We start from the raw sequence: 20232 nt of genomic DNA, 5'->3' as shown, positions 1-20232 counted from the left end.
TGCTTGAATCAAAATTTTCACAGCACATTCAAACGATGAGTCCATAATCAAGATAAAAAAATAATCAAAACTATTCACCCTTTTTACTTCGCAAGGTTCTAACAACAAGAAGTCATATTCAACTAACAAGCAATACATGTTGGATGAGATCCGTTGAGATTCCAACAGAGTCCAAATTTCAACTCATCGATAATTCGACAGTTCAAATCAACAAAGCATCGGTATGACGATTTTTGTGGATCGTGAGTTTTAAATTTTGAACATGCACCTTTGTGATTGTCGAAGTACAACTTAGATCGACTCGCCCTTAGGATGATCATCAACAATAACTTTATTATTAGTCATCAAAACACCCTTTATGGTAAAAGTGGTCGAAGTGTCTTATCCCAAGTGGTAAGCATGAAGACATGTTTTGTCTGAGGTTCCGGGTTTGAGTCCTCTTAGTAACATGTCTTTATTGACTGAGGTGTTGTTTCGATTCGAATCATCTTAGCAACATGTATTTGTTGGCTGAGATGTTGTTTCGACAATATGCTCTTATCAACGTAGTGGTACCGTACTTTCAAAAAATCCCTTAGGGGGTTTTCTGATATGGGGTCGTTTCAGCGGTGTAACCGATCACTATAAAAAGTTTATCCAATACAATTTTGCCTCCGGAGCATAGCTGAGTTGGTTACGACGAAGCAAACTTACAGAAGAGAACAAAAGTTTGAATCTCAACGAAGTCGAGCAATATCCTCCGTCGTGACCAATTACAGTTTCTCGATTTACCTCCTCATAAATAGTCATGAGATCGACCGTGTAAAGCCGCTGAAATGACGGATTCCACTTTTTTATCACCCATTTAATATTGTAGGTCATCGAGTGATCCTTTCATTTGTATCCTTTTGGATAAATTTATCCTTTCAAATACAAGATTGTAAGTGGAGGCACGATTAAACTCTTTCTTTTTAAAATAATATTTTTTGCCCTAATGTTCATTCATCTTCCAGATAAAACAACTTACGCCACCAAATATAAGCACTAAAAATTTTGAGCTATGGCAAACTTTTAGAACCTTAGAACACTTCAGAAAAGAGAGAAAAGAAATTATAAAATAAGTTTGAATGAATTGAAGAGGGAAATCTATTTGTTAAGGCTGAAGAAAGTCCCAAATTACCAGTAGACATTTTTAAAAGTCTTTTATGTATGTAAAATTCCATAATTAATATGGATTTTTTTTTTGTTATCCTAAATCGGCTAACGCAAGCACCAGATGCGTTGCTCTCTCCTACCCAAAACTCGATTTTTAGTAGATGAAAACCCTAGTCCATATTCTACAACAAAGTGCATTGTTTGGCCAAAGTAGCAAATGACAACTATGAAATTTAATCTGAACCTTAAATTTACTACATCTGACAAGTTCCAGCTCCAAATTTCAGAAACTGCAACTAACAAAAAAGCCATAATCACAAACTGCAACTTGTTACATTTAAAGTTCAACAAGTTGATTTTCTGAGTTTTCCAACTCAGATGAGAGCTCATTATCACAGCAAATTATTTCCAGCAGTAATTAAGTTTCATCATTTAGCTTCTACAAACCAGCAAGACGATCATAACTAATACAATACTCCAGCTTTCTAACCGTCACGGCAAGTTAATTTCTGCATATTCAGTGAGTACTAGCTGACATCAGCGAAACTAATGGCAGCGTGCCAAGTTTCTCTGTTTCCAGCAACTTGTAGAGCTCAGCTGAGATATACAGTGACAGTACAAAAAGCCAACCAGAACATAAACTAAGATTTAAGTTTAACCAACTTTTCCTTCTGGTTATTAACCATGATATGGAAGTTTCACTCACTTGACAAAAAAATGATAAACGATGACAATAAATAGTAGTAGGGGTTCAAGCCTAAACCAGGTAAATAAGCACATACCCCAGCAAAAAAGAAATCTTTGTACAAGAGCAAGAAGAGAATCTTGTCAACTTTTACATGAATTGCAATGATGATCAAATGCATTGTTCTCATGAAGCACATGTGGGCAAGAATTAATCGTTTCCTTTTTCCCCTCTTATTTATATAGACCAATAACAAATTGTACTCTCTTTTCAATATAAACAGGGAAATAAACTCCAATAACTTTTTGTGAAATGCCAATCTCTTAATTTCATCCTTGTACTCATGAATCGGCTCCCAACAAGCAATCTCAGAGCATGCAAGTGTTTCAACAAATATGTCGCAGTCTCTATTAAACATAACTTTCTTGCTTTTTATGGGGGCAGAAACACACAGACAAATATATGTTACAAACAGGAAAAAGAAGAAAAAAGTAATTTTGTTGATTAACCTAATGAGTCGACAAGAAGGGGTTTAGAGATTAAAGCACCAATTATACCAAGAACAGATTAATTAGAAAGCACCAATATCACCTCATGAACATACACATAATTCAGAAACATTAATTGGAGTAGACAAGATAACACCCTAAAAATGCATACTGAACCAAAATTTCACTCATTTGGGACAAAAGAAGTGCAAGAGGGTAAAAACACAAAGTTGAGATACTCAAGCTGAGTAGAATCTTCTGCTATACAGGATGCAGATCCTCAAACTTGGAAATCAAGTGCTGCATGTTCACCATTTTTAGTGAGCAGCAAAGCATGAGGAGAATGTTGCCAACCCAGCACAACCACCATCGCTACCCAGCAAGCCCGCTAGAGAAATTGCTTCTCTAGAGGATTCAAATTCTGGAAGAGGCAATTTCTATGGATCTGGAGTGGCCAAGGGCAATCAAGCTCATTTCTGTGGCTATGATGGTTGTCGGATCTACAAATGGAGGGTTGAACTTGGTTGTTAGAAGTGAAGTCTGCTAGGGGTGTCAAACAGGAAGGTAGAGATTGAACAACAACAATAAGATTTGAGCAGGGATAAACTGAACTCAGCAGAAGAAATGGCGATGATAGTAGGGGAAGTGATGAGTTCAGAGGGAATTTGGGGCACTCAATGATGGGGAGATGAGGCCACATCAAGAGTTCATGAGGTTTCATGAGTTAAGTGCAAGGATTGGGGTGTTCGGGATGAGTAATAAGTATGGATTGGAATAATGAAGAATAAGTATTCATGAATCATTCTTGATAAATTAAGGAGCAAGAATTCTAACAGAACAAATATATGAACCAAATTCATTCCTAGACATAAGAATACTTGAACCAAACATGCAATAATAAAGCCAATTTAAGCACTTACTTATAAAGTGGGTCTCATAGTAGCAAAACTAAATATAAAGTTATTGGATAAAAATTGTTTAGTTCATACACCAACAAAGATTAGAGCCAAAAAGCTAAGAACTAGTTTAGTTGTGTTGCACAACTCTGATGAAATCCATAACAGGGAAAAATAACTAAACTAATCTGCCTACAAAGAGAGTTCACCTTCAAGCTTATTCCAAGCATCGATGTCAAAGCCTTTCACTATCGTTCTCATCTTTGCCACAACATCTTTTGCTTCGTCAATTCTTGAATTCTTCACCAGACCATCAATCAGTGCTTTCACAACCTCAAATGGCAGCTCATACTTATTATTCAAGCATTCTTGGCAGATACCCAGTGCTTCACCAAACTCCCCTTTCTCAACCAAACCACGAACTAAGACGACATATATATCTGCATTAGGTGGCACTCCCTCACTCTTGTTCCTACTCTTCATGGTCTTCATCCTCTTGTACACCTTCAATGCAGCATTTACATTTCCTTCTGCCGAGTATCCACTAATTATAGTACTAAAAGTTTTCAAGTTCGGGTGAATACCCTTGGAAACCATCACATCCAGCAATTCCTCGGCCTTGAACGTCTCTGAATCTCGGCAGAACTTGGATATCCTACAATTGTAGGTAACAATATTAGGCTCCAATCCCGCACTCGAGATTTGCTTGAGAATTTCATCAAATCGATCATCTTCTCCATTTTTTAAGTAGCCACTCAAAAGAGCATTGAAAGAGATGATATCTGGGGTAATTCCTTTCTCAGCCATTTCATCGATTGCATTGCGTGCAGTTTCAAGATCATTTTTTTGGCACAATGTCTGAAGGAAGACATTATATGAGCCTATTCCAGGAACGACGTCCAGCTGCTTTGGTGCACCGTTAAAGGTCTCGATGACGAGGTCAAACTGGCGATTGCGGGAGTAACCGAAAAGGAGGGCACATAGGGATTTGTCGGAGCCGGACCGACCAAGGACTTGAGGGATGCGATTGAAGGCGGCTGCGGCGTGATCCATCATGCCCGCAGAAGAGTAGAGAGAGATGAGGAGGATGATAAAACCCTCGCGTTTGGGAAACTTGCCGTCGGATAGGATCGGGGACAGGAGTCGGTCGACGAGGTCGGGGCGGTTGGCACGGGCAAGCTTGTTGACAGTGAGGGAGAAGATGGGGCGGCGATGGTAGAAGCCGCGATGGTAGAAGCCGCGAAGGTGCGCAGCGGACTGGAAGAGGTCTGCGATGCGGTCGGGGTCGGATTCGGAGAGGATGGCGCGTTTGAGGGCGGGGATGGTGTCGGGACGGGCGGAGGCGGGGGGTTCGGTACCAGCAGCGAGGGCGCAGAAGGCCGATCGGAGGATGGAAGAGAGGCCGGAGGAACGACGGCGGACAAGAACAGAGGAGCAGGCGGCGGCGGCCATGGGAGAAATGGAGGCGGTGGATCGAAGTGAGGAATTAGGGGTCAAACTCGAAGCGATCGATTTATATAGGGATCGACGTTCACTTGTTGCCGATTTTCCGAAGGTAAAGACTTGGCCTAAACCCTAACTGGAGCAGTGGCTTCGTTTTACAAAAATAAAGATTCAGTTTTTGGAAAATTTATTAACCAAGCTAATTTCCTTCTCAAAATCGAAAAAAAAAAATATATATATATATATATATATATATATATAATCTATACTTATTATTATATTTATTATTTTGTTCTTATCCAGTAAAAAGACATTTAAATGACAATGTGTGTTAACATATATTTAATTTACTTCGATGGAAAAAAAAATATTAATTTACTTCAATGACATAATATGTGCCAACAAACCAAATCCTCACTTACAAAGCAGTGTGTAGATCATTTATCGTGCATAGATTAAATCTACGAACAAATAAATGTTATTGGAAAAATTGATCAAACGTATTCTTAAATAAATAAAACCAAGAAATCTAGTTTACAAAAGCCTGCATCAAACAAACCTAGAAATGGTTCATTGTACAAGGTAACAAAATTGTTTTGCTCTTAACAATTGTTAATGTCTCGTCAACCTATCTCATGGACACCCAAAAAATGCATCCATCATTCAGTTTATGCATTTTTTTGACATAATTAAACTTAGTTTTCTGGCCAATCCAAGTGTTCAACAGGTTGTGCTCCCAAGTGCCATGCACCTTCTGCTAACTCATTGAAGAGTTGGTCATATCCCCAACTTGAGAAACCCAAAAAGAACCAAAAATCATCAATAGATTCTTTTCTTGATGTGAGTTCTTCAATTACTTGGCGGGTCACAATTGGATTGCCAAAATAAACGCTTTTTGTTATTTTCATATAACCCACTTTTGGTTTCCTGGCCAAGCTGACAAGGGGCAAATTTTGAAGCGTGACTGGACCTCCATAGAAAAGAGGAGCCTGCTTTAGAGAAATTAGATCAGTGCTTAGATCTTTGAAAATATCCCAGCTTATCCTTTTGTTGATTATCAAGCCTTGGAAGCCCTGGTTCTGATCAACGGTTACTATAAGTACTCTAGAGTGGTCAAATGGAGCAGCATTAAGGAGCTTGTCAGCGGCAGTGAGAATGGATCCAACGAGTACACGCTTGTGTGGGTCAAGGAAGGTGACTGGTGAATCTGGTTCAAGTGGGTGCCGGCTCTCTGCAGTAGTAGCTTCATTAAGAATGAGTTCATTGTACTTCTCGGAAGCGGAATGAGCTTGCTCATCAACTGTCAAGGACGTTGGATATGAGATTTCTGCATCCCTTGTTACCTTCCTTGAGCGTGTCCGTAGAAGGCCTAAATAGTAAATTTGATGATAATAAAGAGCGACTCAAGTAATACTTGGCAGAGAAAAGAACATTAATGATACCCATGGTCTTAAGTTTGTTAACATTGGAGGAAAAAAACTTCTGCCTAATTTATGTATTTCAAGTCCCTACTGATTAGTGAATCAATGAGCAATGTTAGCTAAGTGAAGCTGAACTTTGCGTGCACAGTTATAATGCAAAAACGAGTTTCTAATGTTAAACACTAAACAAATACATTTGTGTTTCTACTAAAGAGAGATGAACAAAGAAGCCGTACAACATTCTACTTGAAACACAAAACAGGATGCGCAAATAAGTTCAGGCCTCAGAAAATGTAAGAGACAAGCCTACTAAATTTCTTCAACAGAAGTGATTTTGAGAGCATCTGGATCTTATAATCCAATCAGTGAAGATGCCCAATGATGTGACCGGCTAGGTTAAAAGTTTCTATTATATACTTTAGGGATCCAGTAAGAAACATAACTAGGATACATAGCCTACAACAGGAAGTTCTGTAACAGATGTATTATCCATTTTGTTTTTAGTAAAATAGCTTTGTAAGACGCTTGGACTTGTTACCTTTTAGCAAATGACTTGCAATTACCGTTCTACTTAGGAAAAGAATATGTGAATGGAGTTCTGAGTTGTTTCATAGCCTGACTTAACAATTACATTTTGTTTTTAGTAAAATAGCTTTGTAAGACAAATGACTTGCAATTACCATTCTACTTAGGAAAAGAATATGTGAATGGAGTTCTGAGTTGTTTTTGTAACAGTTAATTGGCATCATAAATATTTAAGTTTAATTGGGATCCTGAGAAACACGCTACTACTTATTGACAAATGATGTCATTTAAGAGATGGAATGTAAATGAGCTCGGGATAGTCTCACTCATTGCTAATGGTTGAATCACCATAGGGTTTTTTTATCAAAGCCAAACCAATAACACTATTAGTAATCTAGTTTTGCTTGTACAGAAAGAAGCTACCTCTGAGGTCATTTACCTATCTATTAAAGCATTATGGTTCCGAAAACACTGCTGAGACAAACTTGCTACGGATAAAACAAGAAACCCAAAAGTTCAACTAAAAGGCCAGGTATCAGAAATCTAATCCATGTAGAAGTCAAAAATTTATCTGTGTTATAAATATCAATGTAAAATTACTGAAAAATTAGAAAAAAAAAAAAACAACTTATAAACCTCTAAGCATATTCAGATGCTGAGAATTGCTTCCGTGAGATAGTATAAATTCCATTATGCTAACAACTGATATATCTCCCTCATAGGTGACAGCACTTTTGTTCTCAGCTGGAAATAACAGTGCTACTGGATAGTTTTCCCTCTGCAACCAAACCAGAAAGTTACTGAAGCAACATGATGTTTCAGTTAAATACCCTTCCACCATAGTTGAAATCTAAAATATGAACATATGATAGATATATGTGAACTAGAATATAAAAGATTGCCTGTGTTATCAATGAATGATTAATTGTACTTTTGTCATAGAATCTCAAATTGTCGGGCATGGAAAATATCAAGTTACCAACACTACAATAATGGTTCCTAAAATCGATCTCTAAGATAAGCCGTAGCACAACTGGATTCAACACTTAAAGTTTGGAGAAAAAAAATTCTATTGCATATGTTGTAAAAGAGCTATTTAAATGTATAAACAGGACTAAGAGTAAAACCTAAACATAAACCACCGAATATGGGACTAAACTCACTACAGCAATAACCCGATTAACCTAATACTCTTAACACTCCTCTCTAGTCACCTTTCCAAGAGAGGAGCGTTAAGAACTTAACTGGATTTTCCAGTCAACTTTCCAAGATTCTCGCAAATAACTTTATGGATGAGTCTGCTGAAACGTGATTTTAAAAAATTGTGTACTCAACACGGCATAGTTCATGTATGAGATATTGTGTTTGATTTGCCCATAATTTTCCAAGATTCCAGAATCCAATTCCAATAATTGCATTATCTAGTCTGACAGGGCTGACATGAATCATATCGTGTCATATCTTAGGATACTATTTCAGCAAAATTAAATTATGTTACTTATGTGAAACAACAACAATAATACAGTCATCAAGTTTTGAATGCCATAAGATGCACAAAGTATATATGAATACATTAAAGTGAAAATCATGATCATGTGTTCATAAAAGAGTGATTTAACAACAAAATAATATGCTGGCACGTCAAATTGCGTACCTTACCAAGTGGCTTTAAAAATAAACCACAGTCATTGAAGGTACAGTCCATTAAGAGAACCTTTGGGAACTTATTTAGCAGATAGTCTTTCTTATCTGCAAGGAACATATGAATGATCAAAAACCATCAATTCATAAATTGATCATTTGGATTCCAGTAGCAAATTGTAGAGATGAAACTTACACGGATAAAGGACATTTAAAAAAACCTTCCTAGATTTGAAACATAACATGAAATAAATCTCGCCATATGTTCTGAGTCTTGACACAACATAAGATAACATGGATAAAGGACACTTTATGGTTTGCATTAGTTGAAAAAAGGAAGCATTTGTACAGATTGGAATATATCTATCAAAAACAGATTTTAATCTCCCAACTCAAATATCAAAAACACAAATAAGATTGGCAACAAAATAGTAAGAAATAGAGCATCAATAAGAGTACATTCCAGTCTTTATACCAGAATATCTTCTCTGGCCATAAATTCAAACGGTTTTTAAATTGTTGCGCAGCACTGTTGTATGAAATCAATCAATGAGCATACAAGAGAATGAATAAATAAAGAGAACACTTAAAGAATCAGGAGCATTTAAATAAGGTTCTACTCATTTTCTTCAACTTCCATATTTAATTCATCATACAGAAAACAGTTACAAGTTTACCACTAAAATACACTAGAATAGTAAAACATTACTTCCTTCAGTTTACATAAGCACAGGCATACCATACCACCTGTGTATCAAAATCAAAACCAATCAGCACAAAATACAAATAGACGTTTAGATCATGCCATCCATGCTTCCCATGAGTATTGTCTTTACTGAGAAATAAAAACCTTGATTTCATCATCTATTGCACAAGACTAACTTAAACCATATGGCATCAATTTAAGTCATTTAAAACCCAAAGGAAACCAAATTTAGGTCCAATTCTAAACAAATAATTGGTTAAATTGAGTTAAATAAGGACTTAGTTATGACATCCAAACTATTTGGCGTCAGCTACATGCCCATTGAGTTCTATGCAAAGCAGTATCATTGCTAATATTCAATTTAATTATATCATTTTCTATTTCATTGATTTCTTTTGCCTCTGACTACCCCTTTAAACATATCCACACCATCTTAACTTATTCACTCATTTTATCATCTATTGTATCTAGACCTAATTCCTCTCACACACTAGTATTTTTATATTATTCTTCCAGTAACTTCACTCATTCATCTTAGCATTCACATTCATCTTAGCATTCGTACAACTTTTTTATACATATAGTTACCTAAAAGTTGAACAATCAAATCCATAAAATATTCCTTTCAACCTAAAGGGAAAACGACAATTAAATTAGACTCCAGAAGCTCTTCTCCATTTCGACTGCTTATTCTTTCTCCTATAATTGTATTTCATAAATATGCAATAATAGATGTAAGATACTTTAAACTCATAGGAATTTCGTGCCTATCTTACTTAACCATGGTGACCAAAATCAGATAATCCTGATCTAGATTGACCGAGCAGACTTGTGATTGCTAGATTTCAATATGTTTTATTGATATCTTGGACAAAGAAAAAAAAAAGGCTACTAAGAAATGATGTTGAGCAAATTGAAATTTTTTTTGGTTAAATGGTTAAAATGTCCACTTGTAAAAATTATATGAGCATGTTTGCTATTGTAAAATTTATTTTTTGTGGATTAAATTTTTTGGGTAAACACTAACCACAAATATATATATATATATATATATATATAGGGCAAATATCAAAGCCACCACATTGTAATCGTTATCTCATTATGATGCAAAATATTTTCCTTTCCCAAATTTAAACAGCAAATTTCTAGGCATGCGGTATGGTAATAAGTGAAAAGGTAATGTACCTTTGATCTGCATAGGATCGCCACTAGTTGATTGAATCAATGAGAAATCCATGAAGTTCTTAAATGCTCGATGCACTTCACGCACAATTAACTCCATACGCTGGCAGAATCCACACCAAGAATTGCTAAAAAGCACAAGAACATCAACCGTCCAAGCAGGTTTAACATCTTTTGAGCTGGGAAATGGCAGGTTACTACTGATTTCACAAGGCTTAAAGCCCATAACAAGATCACAAAAGGTGCTACCAGTAACTTGAGGTATAAAATCAACTTCATGAAAATCTAACTTCACAAATGGAGGCTTTGGCATCTCCCTATAAATTTTGGGTGATGATTCTGAGTGTTGATATGGAGTAAGATTTTTATTTAGATATTTTTGTAGAAAATCAACTACAGAAGGGTAGCTAATATCTATTTCCTCAGGAAGGACATAGTGTTCCTGCTGAAAAGGATCAAGAATTACTAGGGTTGGAATCCTGGAACCTGTAGTTAAGGTTCTTAGCAACTGATAATTACCATCTGCAAAGAAAAATGAACCTAGAAAAGGATGGTGCTGATAACCTAGCTCATTTAGTTTTTTTACTGTTGTGGATGTTTCAGTGATTTCTATGTCATTCCCTGCAGAAAGAACTGAAGAACCGGGTCCAAAATCAGTCTCAAGATGATTGGAAGTTGGTGTGGTTGGTGCAGGATCAGTTTTATAAACTTCCTCTTGTTGAAGGTGTCCCTCTGACTTAGGTATGTCCTGTTCCAAGCAAACAAGATGTTCATCATTATATGTCAATCCTGTTTCCTCTTGTTCATAAATTTGGTCACTCTTGCAAACCAGTGTTTCCTTTGAATCACATTTATCAGGAACTTCTTTGATAGATTCAGTTAATGGTTTAGCATGCTCACGCCCACCAAGAGTCACTTCATCAGGTTCGAGAATACCAACATCTGGACACACAGATTGCTTTCCTTCATTTTCAATTCTATTTTCTTTATCACTTAATAACCCACTGTTTGCATCATGATGGCTGTCAGTAGGTTCCTGAGGATCATTTAACAAGGTGATTGAAGTCATAATCACTTTGCTGAATTGATCATCACCATTATGTGGAATGGGAGATTCTACTGTTGGCACTTCAAAATCATCAGATAAGAGCTCGAAACCAGCTTTCTTTGCTACTTCACTTATTTTAGTTTCTTTTACTCTCAGTGCTGGATTTTCTTTCTGAAGTAATTGGGTTAGAATATCATAAACAGGGTTGATGTGATTTTCAAGGGCAGTGCTTTGCAGAGAAATTTCTTTCCCTTCATTGACTATCATAATAGCCATATTATCCTGGATTTTCACAATTTTGGGAGAATCTTTTCTAGTTAGATGACCAGAGGAAATGGGCACATTTCTGTTCCACGCTCTAGAGAAAGCTTCTTCCGAAGAACTACCAATGTTTCTCTTATTTTTCTGTCCATCTGTCTGATAGGAAAGCTGATTTTGTGACGTAAAGTTTCTAAGAACCTCAAGAGATAACTTGCTCTCTTCTCTAACTTTCAATGATTCTGAGTATTGATCAATGAATAAAATGATTGAAGGTCTGTTTGCTGGAAATGCAGGCTCAAGATCATCATCAAACTAGATAAGAAAAGGTAGAGAAAAATGAAAACGTCAGTCAAACAGATAACTGGAGGTCTAGAACAAAGATTGGAATATTGGTTAACTACTTGTGAATTAATGAAACTAGGGGTTGAAGAACAATATGTTTTGCAATAAACAAGTCTACCATGACAAATATGAATTAGTATAAGATAAATACAAGTCATTAGAACAGTTCTCTAAATGGATTGCAAGTGACGAAATTACGCTTTCAAACCTTACTTTTCCCATGAGTTTCAAAGCTGTATAGATGATCTGCTTATTTGGAATAAAACATGCACAAGAGGGCTTCAAGGTTACATAGAAGTATTATGGATCTCTTCAAGGTCATTCTTAAGCATGACATGGCAGAACTGTATTGAGGCTACCTTAGCTGTTCTACTTACCCAAAAACAGTAAGGATCCTCAATTCAGAATTTTTAATTATAAAGATTAGGTAGAGAATTCAAGAGAAAATTAGGATATTATTGTTTTTAACTTTACCCTTAGCATATTCAACTTAACATTTAGTCATACACCCATATTTTACTCTTTCCTCCCAATTCCAGCATGCCTAAGGAATGATTAAAGCATTATTAGTAGTTGTGTGACACCCCAAGTTTAGACTCACATTGAGAGTTGTTCATTTATAGAGAGGAACAAGCTTAGATGGGTGAGCTACTATTAACACATAAGCATTTTGGGCTGATGGTCTAGCCTCATAATTTAATAGATCAGATCTGTCATCTAAAACTTTGTCGTCTAAGTGGTTGTGACAATTGGTATTAGTTCAAACCTAATCCTAAGCATGGTGAGGTGTTAAAAAGGCAACCTATGTGAAGTAACCACCATTGGGCCTCTCACATGCCACTGATTAGTGATGATTTTAGGCTGAGTTGGATTTGGGTCTTGACATTGTGACACATCTAGTTTAACCGCACATTGTGAGTTGTTGGTCGATAGAGAGGATTTATAAGCTTTTAAATGGATGGACTACTGTAACTTGGGCGTAAGCATTTTAGGCTGATAGTAGAGTTCACAAGTTAACGAGTTAATTTTCTCACCAAAGCAGGCAGAATGAACCCTATAATAAGTTGGTCGCCAAGAAGAAGAAAATAATGATGAACATGGAAAGTTTTGCAAATAGGACAAAAGGAGTACCATCTCAACAGATTGTGGCAGGATACACTTCTAAGATGTTTCACATACTTCTTCCACTATTGTTTAAGTCTCAACTGTCCCACCTAATGTCACTAGTTGCTGGCAACCTTATAATCAATTTCCTCATTAGGAAAAAAAAAAAAGCAAAAAACTTTCTGAAAAAACTTATCACACTATTGACTTAGATCCCAAGGAAATGGAAACCAGTTTACAATTCAATATGTAATGCAAGAACCAAAAACAAAATAAAGATCTTTCAAACATCACTAGATTCCAAAACTGTTTTATCATCTCATTTTCCAACTTATGACACTCATTAATTGCAAACGGTTTGTTAATGAGTGCCTTTATAAATAATTATAGTATAAACCATTTCAAGGCTCTTCCACGAAATCATAATACTGATCTCTTCATTGGATTTCATAAAGCAGATTACTCAACCATTTTAACTATATTATCAATAAAGAAAAGCCAGCTCCTCCTTGAAAAGCATCCTTGTCAGGAGAATGAAATCTAGAATTCTAGATGATATTATTTTTTTAATTTTTATCTTCATATGCACTTTCCCTAGTGGATATCAGCTCACATGTTTCATTTTAGTTTTCTATTTCATATGCCTTTTTCATGGTATGACTTCAGTGTTCTCAAATCAGCATGGTGACTTAATGTTGCAATAAACACTAATATCTTTTTATGCACCAAACTAAGGAATAGTAAATTACTTTGATCAAATCACCATGGTGATTATGTAACCTATACCAAACCAATTGACTGGCTGAGAATCTTCCCATGATTAAATAAATGGGTCATCAAAATGAGATATAAGCACTCATGATGACCAATAAATTATCACCTTTCACAACACATATGTCTGAAAAGAACTAGCAGATATGGTCAAAATATGAGATTGATAGCTTTTCTTCTCATAGTTTCTAAAAGCCTACAAGATATAAACTAATTATTAAGCCAAATGAATAAAGGTGGGTTCAGCATCATTATCATTCCAGCTATTTGGGGTCGGCCAAATGAATAAGAATTTCGTTAGTAAATCTAATAAGAACTCAACCACATACTAAAGGTCAAAATATACTGCACTTGCCATAGCAAATGCTGATAACCCTTCCAAGCATTCATGTTTGAAATATTAATAAATTTATGTCAGCCAGAAAAGCCCTGTATCAAATCACAGCAGTTGGTACCAAAACAATAGACTTACATTGGAATGAACAGGAACTTTAGATCCTTAACTAGTTGTAGATAAAATGTAGGAACGTTACAGGAGCAACTATGAATTTAAGAGAACTATTTATCTGAATGTTTTTTTTATTCTTTCATGCTGGTCTGTAACCAGGAAGATTCTCTCAAATTGAGTGTTTAATGCAATGTTATACTACTTCAATATCTGCTTGATTTCAGGATGTTTTTGGAAATGATGAGAAGGCAATTGTGATTTGACATTATTATTTTTCAGATTAAAAAAATTCCAAGTTTGACAATGAAAAAATAGGCAAAACATGTCAAAAGTTTCAACAATATACCTCCATCACTAGAGACTGATGTGTTTGCAAAATTTTTCTCAGATCATCTCCTTCAGGAATTATCATTGTGCAATTAGAACATCCAGAGACATGAAGCACAACTAGCCATTTATTTGGACTAGTAAGATCAAGAAAGGGTAATAAAGAAATTTCAGATATCAATCCGAATCTTTGCTTCTCGGGAGGTAGAAAATGTTCTCTTGCAATAGAAGTAAACTGATTGAAAAAAGATTCAAACTGCTTAAATTCTTCAGTTGTACATGGCATATTACTACCTCCATTTTCTAATTGTTCTGGAGCACTATGATTCGCTAAAGTATATTCCTTAAACCAATCCAAACTTCCCGGTCCATCTTCAACACCACATGTAAGTCTATCTTCATTACCCTAGTGATCCCAAATTGAAAACAAAATCAGTGCATGCACAAATGCAATGGATAGTGACTAATCATCAAAAGGCATTTGATTACAGAAGATAAAAGAACCTTTCGCTGTTCTAGGTCAAAGCCCCCCAGAGTATCACCAGAAATACTCGGTGTAGGTATGCCAACTGCGGTATTTATAAGGACATTAATACACAAAAAGGATAATGTAGTCTAGAAACAAAACAAGTAGTCTTATAAACAAAAATATTCAAATATCGAAATTCAGGTAGGACATTTATATAGCAAGTAACCTAAGAGATTCTACCACTAAGAGGCTATATTAAAGTTAAAAAACATGTTTTTTTCTATTAGATATCATAATAATCCATATTCACTGTGATGCACTACCACTTGCAAGGAAAATAGCCGGCTAAGCTACAAAATATGAATAGTAGAGTAACATCAATTAAATTTATTCAGAAGAGATGTATTAGTAGTTTATGTTACAAACCTTAAAAGCACACTTAAACTTTATATCTCATTATGAACGACAAACTAATACCTTGCTGATTAGATCCTTATGCAAACCCAAATATTATATGCTGAAAAAGGACTTGGGCAGCTGAACAAATATCATGCAAGAATACTAAGACCCTATGCAGTAAAGAAAACTGAAAGCTGAAAGTGCACAGCCCTTTATTAATTATGCAGTTACATTGCAATTGATCCAATTATGTTAAATGTCACTGGCATTTAGCATATTTCCACAGCAAGATGTCAATGCTAAATGCTGGTTAGTTGGATTTATAACTTTCAGCTTACGTAAAGTAAGAAGACCTGAAATGAGCCATCAATAGGGCAAGAGATCAAGTTAAGATGGAAAACCATTCTCTGAATAATTGAATGAGGACATGGGAGCCCCAGAATTTCCATTGTGCTTTTTGTCCAACAGTTTGGCTGACCATCCACAAAACTCAAGGAGAAGAACAGCTTTATCTGTTGATTTGAAAAAGTTTTCAAGATCTTCTGGAGTTTGCAGAGGCTTCAGAGGAATCTCATCAGGCTTAAGTGACAAAAAGAAACGGACTGAAAATAGTAAACTTTGCGCGCTAGATCTCCCATGATACTTGTGTGACATGGAATTATGATAGTAGTATATTGTTATCTCATCTGTAGCACCAAGGATGTCAGCTAGCATCTTCTCAGAATTCCTGTTAATGACCATTAGTTTTAGAAATTTAAGTTCCTCGTCATTAGCCACCAAGTACGAGACTTCCTTCATTAATGTTCGTGCTTCACCTGACCCTGTAATAAATTAGAACAATTCTTAAGGTTATCATGAGAAAGTTCAAAAAAAGCATACCTGATAGATCATTCAAATTTTCTATAGACATTTAGCCCCTAGGAAGAAGAAGCAAACAACAAAAAAGTACGCAAATTAAGTTCCATATACCTCCGTATGGTAAACGCTAGCCTTTTTTTTTTGCATCATTCATCACAAGAGCATACAAATATGTCTGAATCAATTAAGCAATCTTACAAACGGCATCAATTCTTATACTGGTTAATGCATTTTTCCGTTAAAATGATATAAGTCCATTCTACCGATTTTGCTAGGTAAAAAGTCTAACTTGTCGGTAAAGAGTTTCAACAACACCAACGCTGATATCAATAAACCTATTGAAATTAAAAAAAAAAAAAAAAGACTCACCAAACCAAAATAGTTTTTGCCTATACGCCATTCATAGAATTTTCGTGTCAATAGTCAAAAGAGCATAGACCATGTAATTCAACTTAGAAAACCAAACTTTGAAACTATCTTCTCGACCCATCTAACACAACAGGGCGTGAAGAAGAAAATAAAGATTTGAGAGAAACTGTGGAAGAGGCCTACAAGGGACAGTGACCACGAGAAGGATCTGGGGGTGAAGGAGAATCTGAGACGAGAAATTTCCCTTGGTGAGGGTCTGCCACTCCACTCTCGAGCCGGAAGTCGTGCCGCTGCTCGAATAGGCGCCGGGATCGGCGAAAGCCTTCTTAGAGTATGACAGAAGAAAGAAGGAAATGATCAGAGGGAGAGGGAGGAGATGGTGGCGGAGCAGCTGTCCTCCCATTTCGATCGCCCTCGGCGGCGATGGGACTCTCCAAGAGACCGAATTCTGATTAGTTCAATCTCCACCTCGGTTGGATCTTGAAGGTTTTGTTAGTCGAGTCTGGCCGTCCTGCCTTCGTTCGGATCCATTTCCAAATCGGCAGACTCTAAGGCTCTGTTTACTTGGGATGAAGGAAATCAAACTGTTGAAAGATTTTCACGGTGAAAATCTTTTTCCTGTTTACTTTGTAAAAAAGATAATTTTTTTTTTATTTACCAGATGGGCAGACGGAATTACGAATCCTCCGTATGTGGATCAATTTTTTTATTGTTTCCCTCTCCCTTTCCCTTTCCATCTTTCAAAGTAAACTACTCTTTTCAGTAGCCAAGTTGTTGCTCACCTATACAAAGTAACCATTTTTAGTATAAAAATTAAAATCTGTCATCTTAGCAGTCTCATATGATGGGCTCCACGATCATAAATAATCATTACGAAAAGAGTATTATCTCAGTTTCGTTGAGATTTGATCCGTATTTACTTCAGTAAATCTATCTCGCACTAACCAATTCAACTATGTTTTAAGAGAATTTTTAGTATGCTCAAAAACTTTATAATTGAGTAAAATTTTCAAGGTTGCACACCATTTTTAAAATTTTTTAATTACGCATCACTCTTTTTCACGTAGCCAAAATATGGTTAAATATATAGGAAAAAAATTAAAATCGTATTTTTTTTCTATTTTTTGTTATAACTGAATTTTTATCATTATGGGCATTAAATATATCGTTAGGATATAATCATTTTAGATATTAAAATATACCATTGAATTTAGGAGGGTGAACTTTCCGAAAATAATTAAAAAATGAAACTAACTTTGGTCGACTTTTTTACTCATAAATATTTTTTAATAACAAATTAAAATGTTATAATTGAGATTTTTAAGTAAGGTTGTACGAAGCTAATGATAAGGCAATTAAATCAAGTTAAGTTTAAAATTAATCATGCTATTAAAATGGATGATTAAACTTGGAGTTTTTTTAAAATTTGACTCGAGTTTGATTCAATTTGATATTATTGAATTCTTAACATAAGTTTATTAGATTATTTATAATTTTTATATTTTAAAACATGTTTATTACAAATTTATTCCCTATTTACTTATTTACAAGTTTATTTATAAATTTAATAAGACTTTATTCGTTCACAAATAGTTCAAGACTTTATATTTCTGAAAATTAATAAGCTAAACATAAATATAATATACTCGCTAGTGAATTATTTAAATTTATTTATTAATTGAACCAACATATATTAAGTGAATATAAGTGAGTTCTTACCTTATAACCATACTTTTTTAAGTATAATTTTTAATCAAAATAAATCATTTTATTTGGATGTTTCTAAAAGGACACTTACAATATTTTACTTGTAAAAAAAAATCAAATGAGATAATAATCGCACTCCTTATTATTATACACTTGTAACTATTTTTTTATTGTGTTAAATATTTTATAGCAATCTAATTTTTTTTATTTCATTTTCGTATGAACGTAAAGTCGAACAATGATTATTTTTATTTTATAAAATTAAAATATATTCTCCTACTCAATTAATTGGGTTGAGATTTTTTTTAAAGAATATTAGTCGCTAAATATAATTCTTAATTAATCTGAAGTAGTTACTAACTAACCAACTAATGTTAATAACTAGATTATCATAATTATAGGCGTAATGAACCAGAGCCGAAGGTTTCGACGGTTACATTGCATCGTATTATACGCTTTCTTCAACCTCCACCGATCCTTCACTCTCTCTCCTCCTGCTCCCCCTTTCCTTCCACATTTCTCGCCGGATTTAGGGATTCATCCCGACAAGCTACCGATCCACGAATCTATCGCGAAATCTGTTGATCGATCCAAACTTGTGGGAGCACAAAGGAGTTTGCGGTTTCTTCCCTCTAGCTAGAAAGTTCCCATTTTTCTGAAAAAAGAAGTTTTGTGGTTTCTGCGGGAAAGATGGATTTAGATCATTGAGGTTGGCTACGCCGATGGATAGTGATTTGTTCTCCAATGGCTCCTTCCGAGGCCACAGTGTCCATGTCACAGAGATTGATGGCGATGCGACGCCCCCTGCGTTCCTGTCGCCTTTACATCCGTCGTCCCTGCCATCTTCGCCGAGTTCTATCCGCCATCGCGTTTCGAAAATGGACACTCTCGCTGGCGTTGCCATCAAGTATGGAGTCGAGGTAATTAATTATGGCATTCTTGTTGAGAAAGAAAGATGTTCTACGTGCATTCTTTTTTTATACATTTTTCTTATTACGATTAAACATTGTACGAAATAAACATCTGTTTTCAATTCTCTTGTCTGAAATGCCACACTTTGTGTATGTGATTGCTTAGGTTTCAGACATCAAAAGATTGAATGGATTAGTAACAGACCTTCAGATGTTTGCTCATAAGTCATTGCAGATTCCCCAACCAGGGAGGCATCCACCGTCTCCTGTTCTATCTCATGGTTCGGTAGAGAATAGGTATTTATGAACCCTTCTTTAATGGCATGAAACAGCACGTGAAATGATGATTTATCTTCTCTACAAAGTATCACTCGCTCTATTATTTTATCTATTGCAGAGATCATTCTTCATCTCATCATCGTCGTAGTGATGTGCTAGAATTGATTGAGTCGTTCAATTTAAATAATGCTCCGTGCAAAGTGTCTCCAGCCATGGCTAGATTACAAGGATATTATGGTCTCAGTCCTGTGAAAAGAAGGCCTGGGAACGCAGAAAGTATTTTCTCTAAAACAGATGATGAAGGGTCGTCAACTTTCGGTACGCCTCCAAGCAGGCACAGGAAGTCCAGAAGTCTTATGCATGAATTCTCGACAGGAATTGGGGAGGGAAACACAAATGTAGAAGCTGCAGAAAATGGCGAGGCTGATCCGTCGGTTCGGAGGCGTCAAAGGTGCGACGGAAGCCCGATTTTCCGGTGCCCGGAAGTGTTGTTGAAGGAGGAAGGCAATAGTGGATTCCCAGGAAGGATAGGAAAAGGTATAACACCAAGAACGAAGGCTGCGAACAATGACAGTGTCAAGACTGAAGAACATTATTCTGTGAGGAAATCATCTAGCACTGCATGTTTGCTCTCGACAGATTCCGAAAATAGTTCTTCGATGTGGTCGGCGGGGATGTGGAATTTGAAACCAGATGTTCTTCCTAGGCCACTCTTAGATGGTTTCCCCAAGTCCATGGGTGCGAGGAGGAACAAAGCCGCTCTGGATTAAGCACCTGTGGATCATGGTTACTTCGTCTTATGAGTATCAAACATCTTT

At 35.9% G+C, this 20232-nt stretch overlaps 3 protein-coding genes across 3 annotated transcripts; 1 reads left to right on the top strand and 2 right to left on the bottom strand.

Moving 5' to 3' along the window:
• Positions 1–3247: 3247 nt before the first annotated feature.
• Positions 3248–4735, bottom strand: LOC141821987 (small ribosomal subunit protein mL103 (rPPR7)-like). Its single transcript, XM_074709390.1, has one exon. It carries the CDS (start codon positions 4653–4655, stop codon positions 3396–3398), a length of 1260 nt encoding a protein of 419 aa, XP_074565491.1. The 5' UTR covers positions 4656–4735; the 3' UTR covers positions 3248–3395.
• A 412-nt stretch (positions 4736–5147) lies between these two features.
• Positions 5148–16962, bottom strand: LOC141819564 (uncharacterized). Its single transcript, XM_074706823.1, has 8 exons — positions 16701–16962; positions 15692–16111; positions 14927–14991; positions 14442–14828; positions 10125–11742; positions 8247–8341; positions 7229–7370; positions 5148–6015 (listed from the first exon to the last, which is right to left on the bottom strand). Exons 1-8 carry the CDS (start codon positions 16918–16920, stop codon positions 5342–5344), a joined length of 3621 nt encoding a protein of 1206 aa, XP_074562924.1. The 5' UTR covers positions 16921–16962; the 3' UTR covers positions 5148–5341.
• Positions 16963–18946: 1984 nt separating this feature from the next.
• LOC141821940 (uncharacterized) lies at positions 18947–20184 on the top strand. The gene is made up of 3 exons (XM_074709329.1): positions 18947–19144; positions 19302–19432; positions 19533–20184. The coding sequence occupies exons 1-3, from the start codon at positions 18947–18949 to the stop codon at positions 20182–20184; spliced, it is 981 nt and encodes a 326-aa protein (XP_074565430.1).
• Positions 20185–20232: the final 48 nt, after the last annotated feature.

The sequence above is a fragment of the Curcuma longa genome, chromosome 2 (assembly GCF_044706935.1).
Source record: "Curcuma longa cultivar G26 ecotype Majalengka, Jawa Barat chromosome 2, ITB_CL_G26_1.1, whole genome shotgun sequence".
NCBI classification, from domain to species: Eukaryota; Viridiplantae; Streptophyta; class Magnoliopsida; order Zingiberales; family Zingiberaceae; genus Curcuma; species Curcuma longa.
Note: the sequence above shows the minus strand (reverse complement) of the source record. Positions and strands in the feature narration are given on the sequence as shown.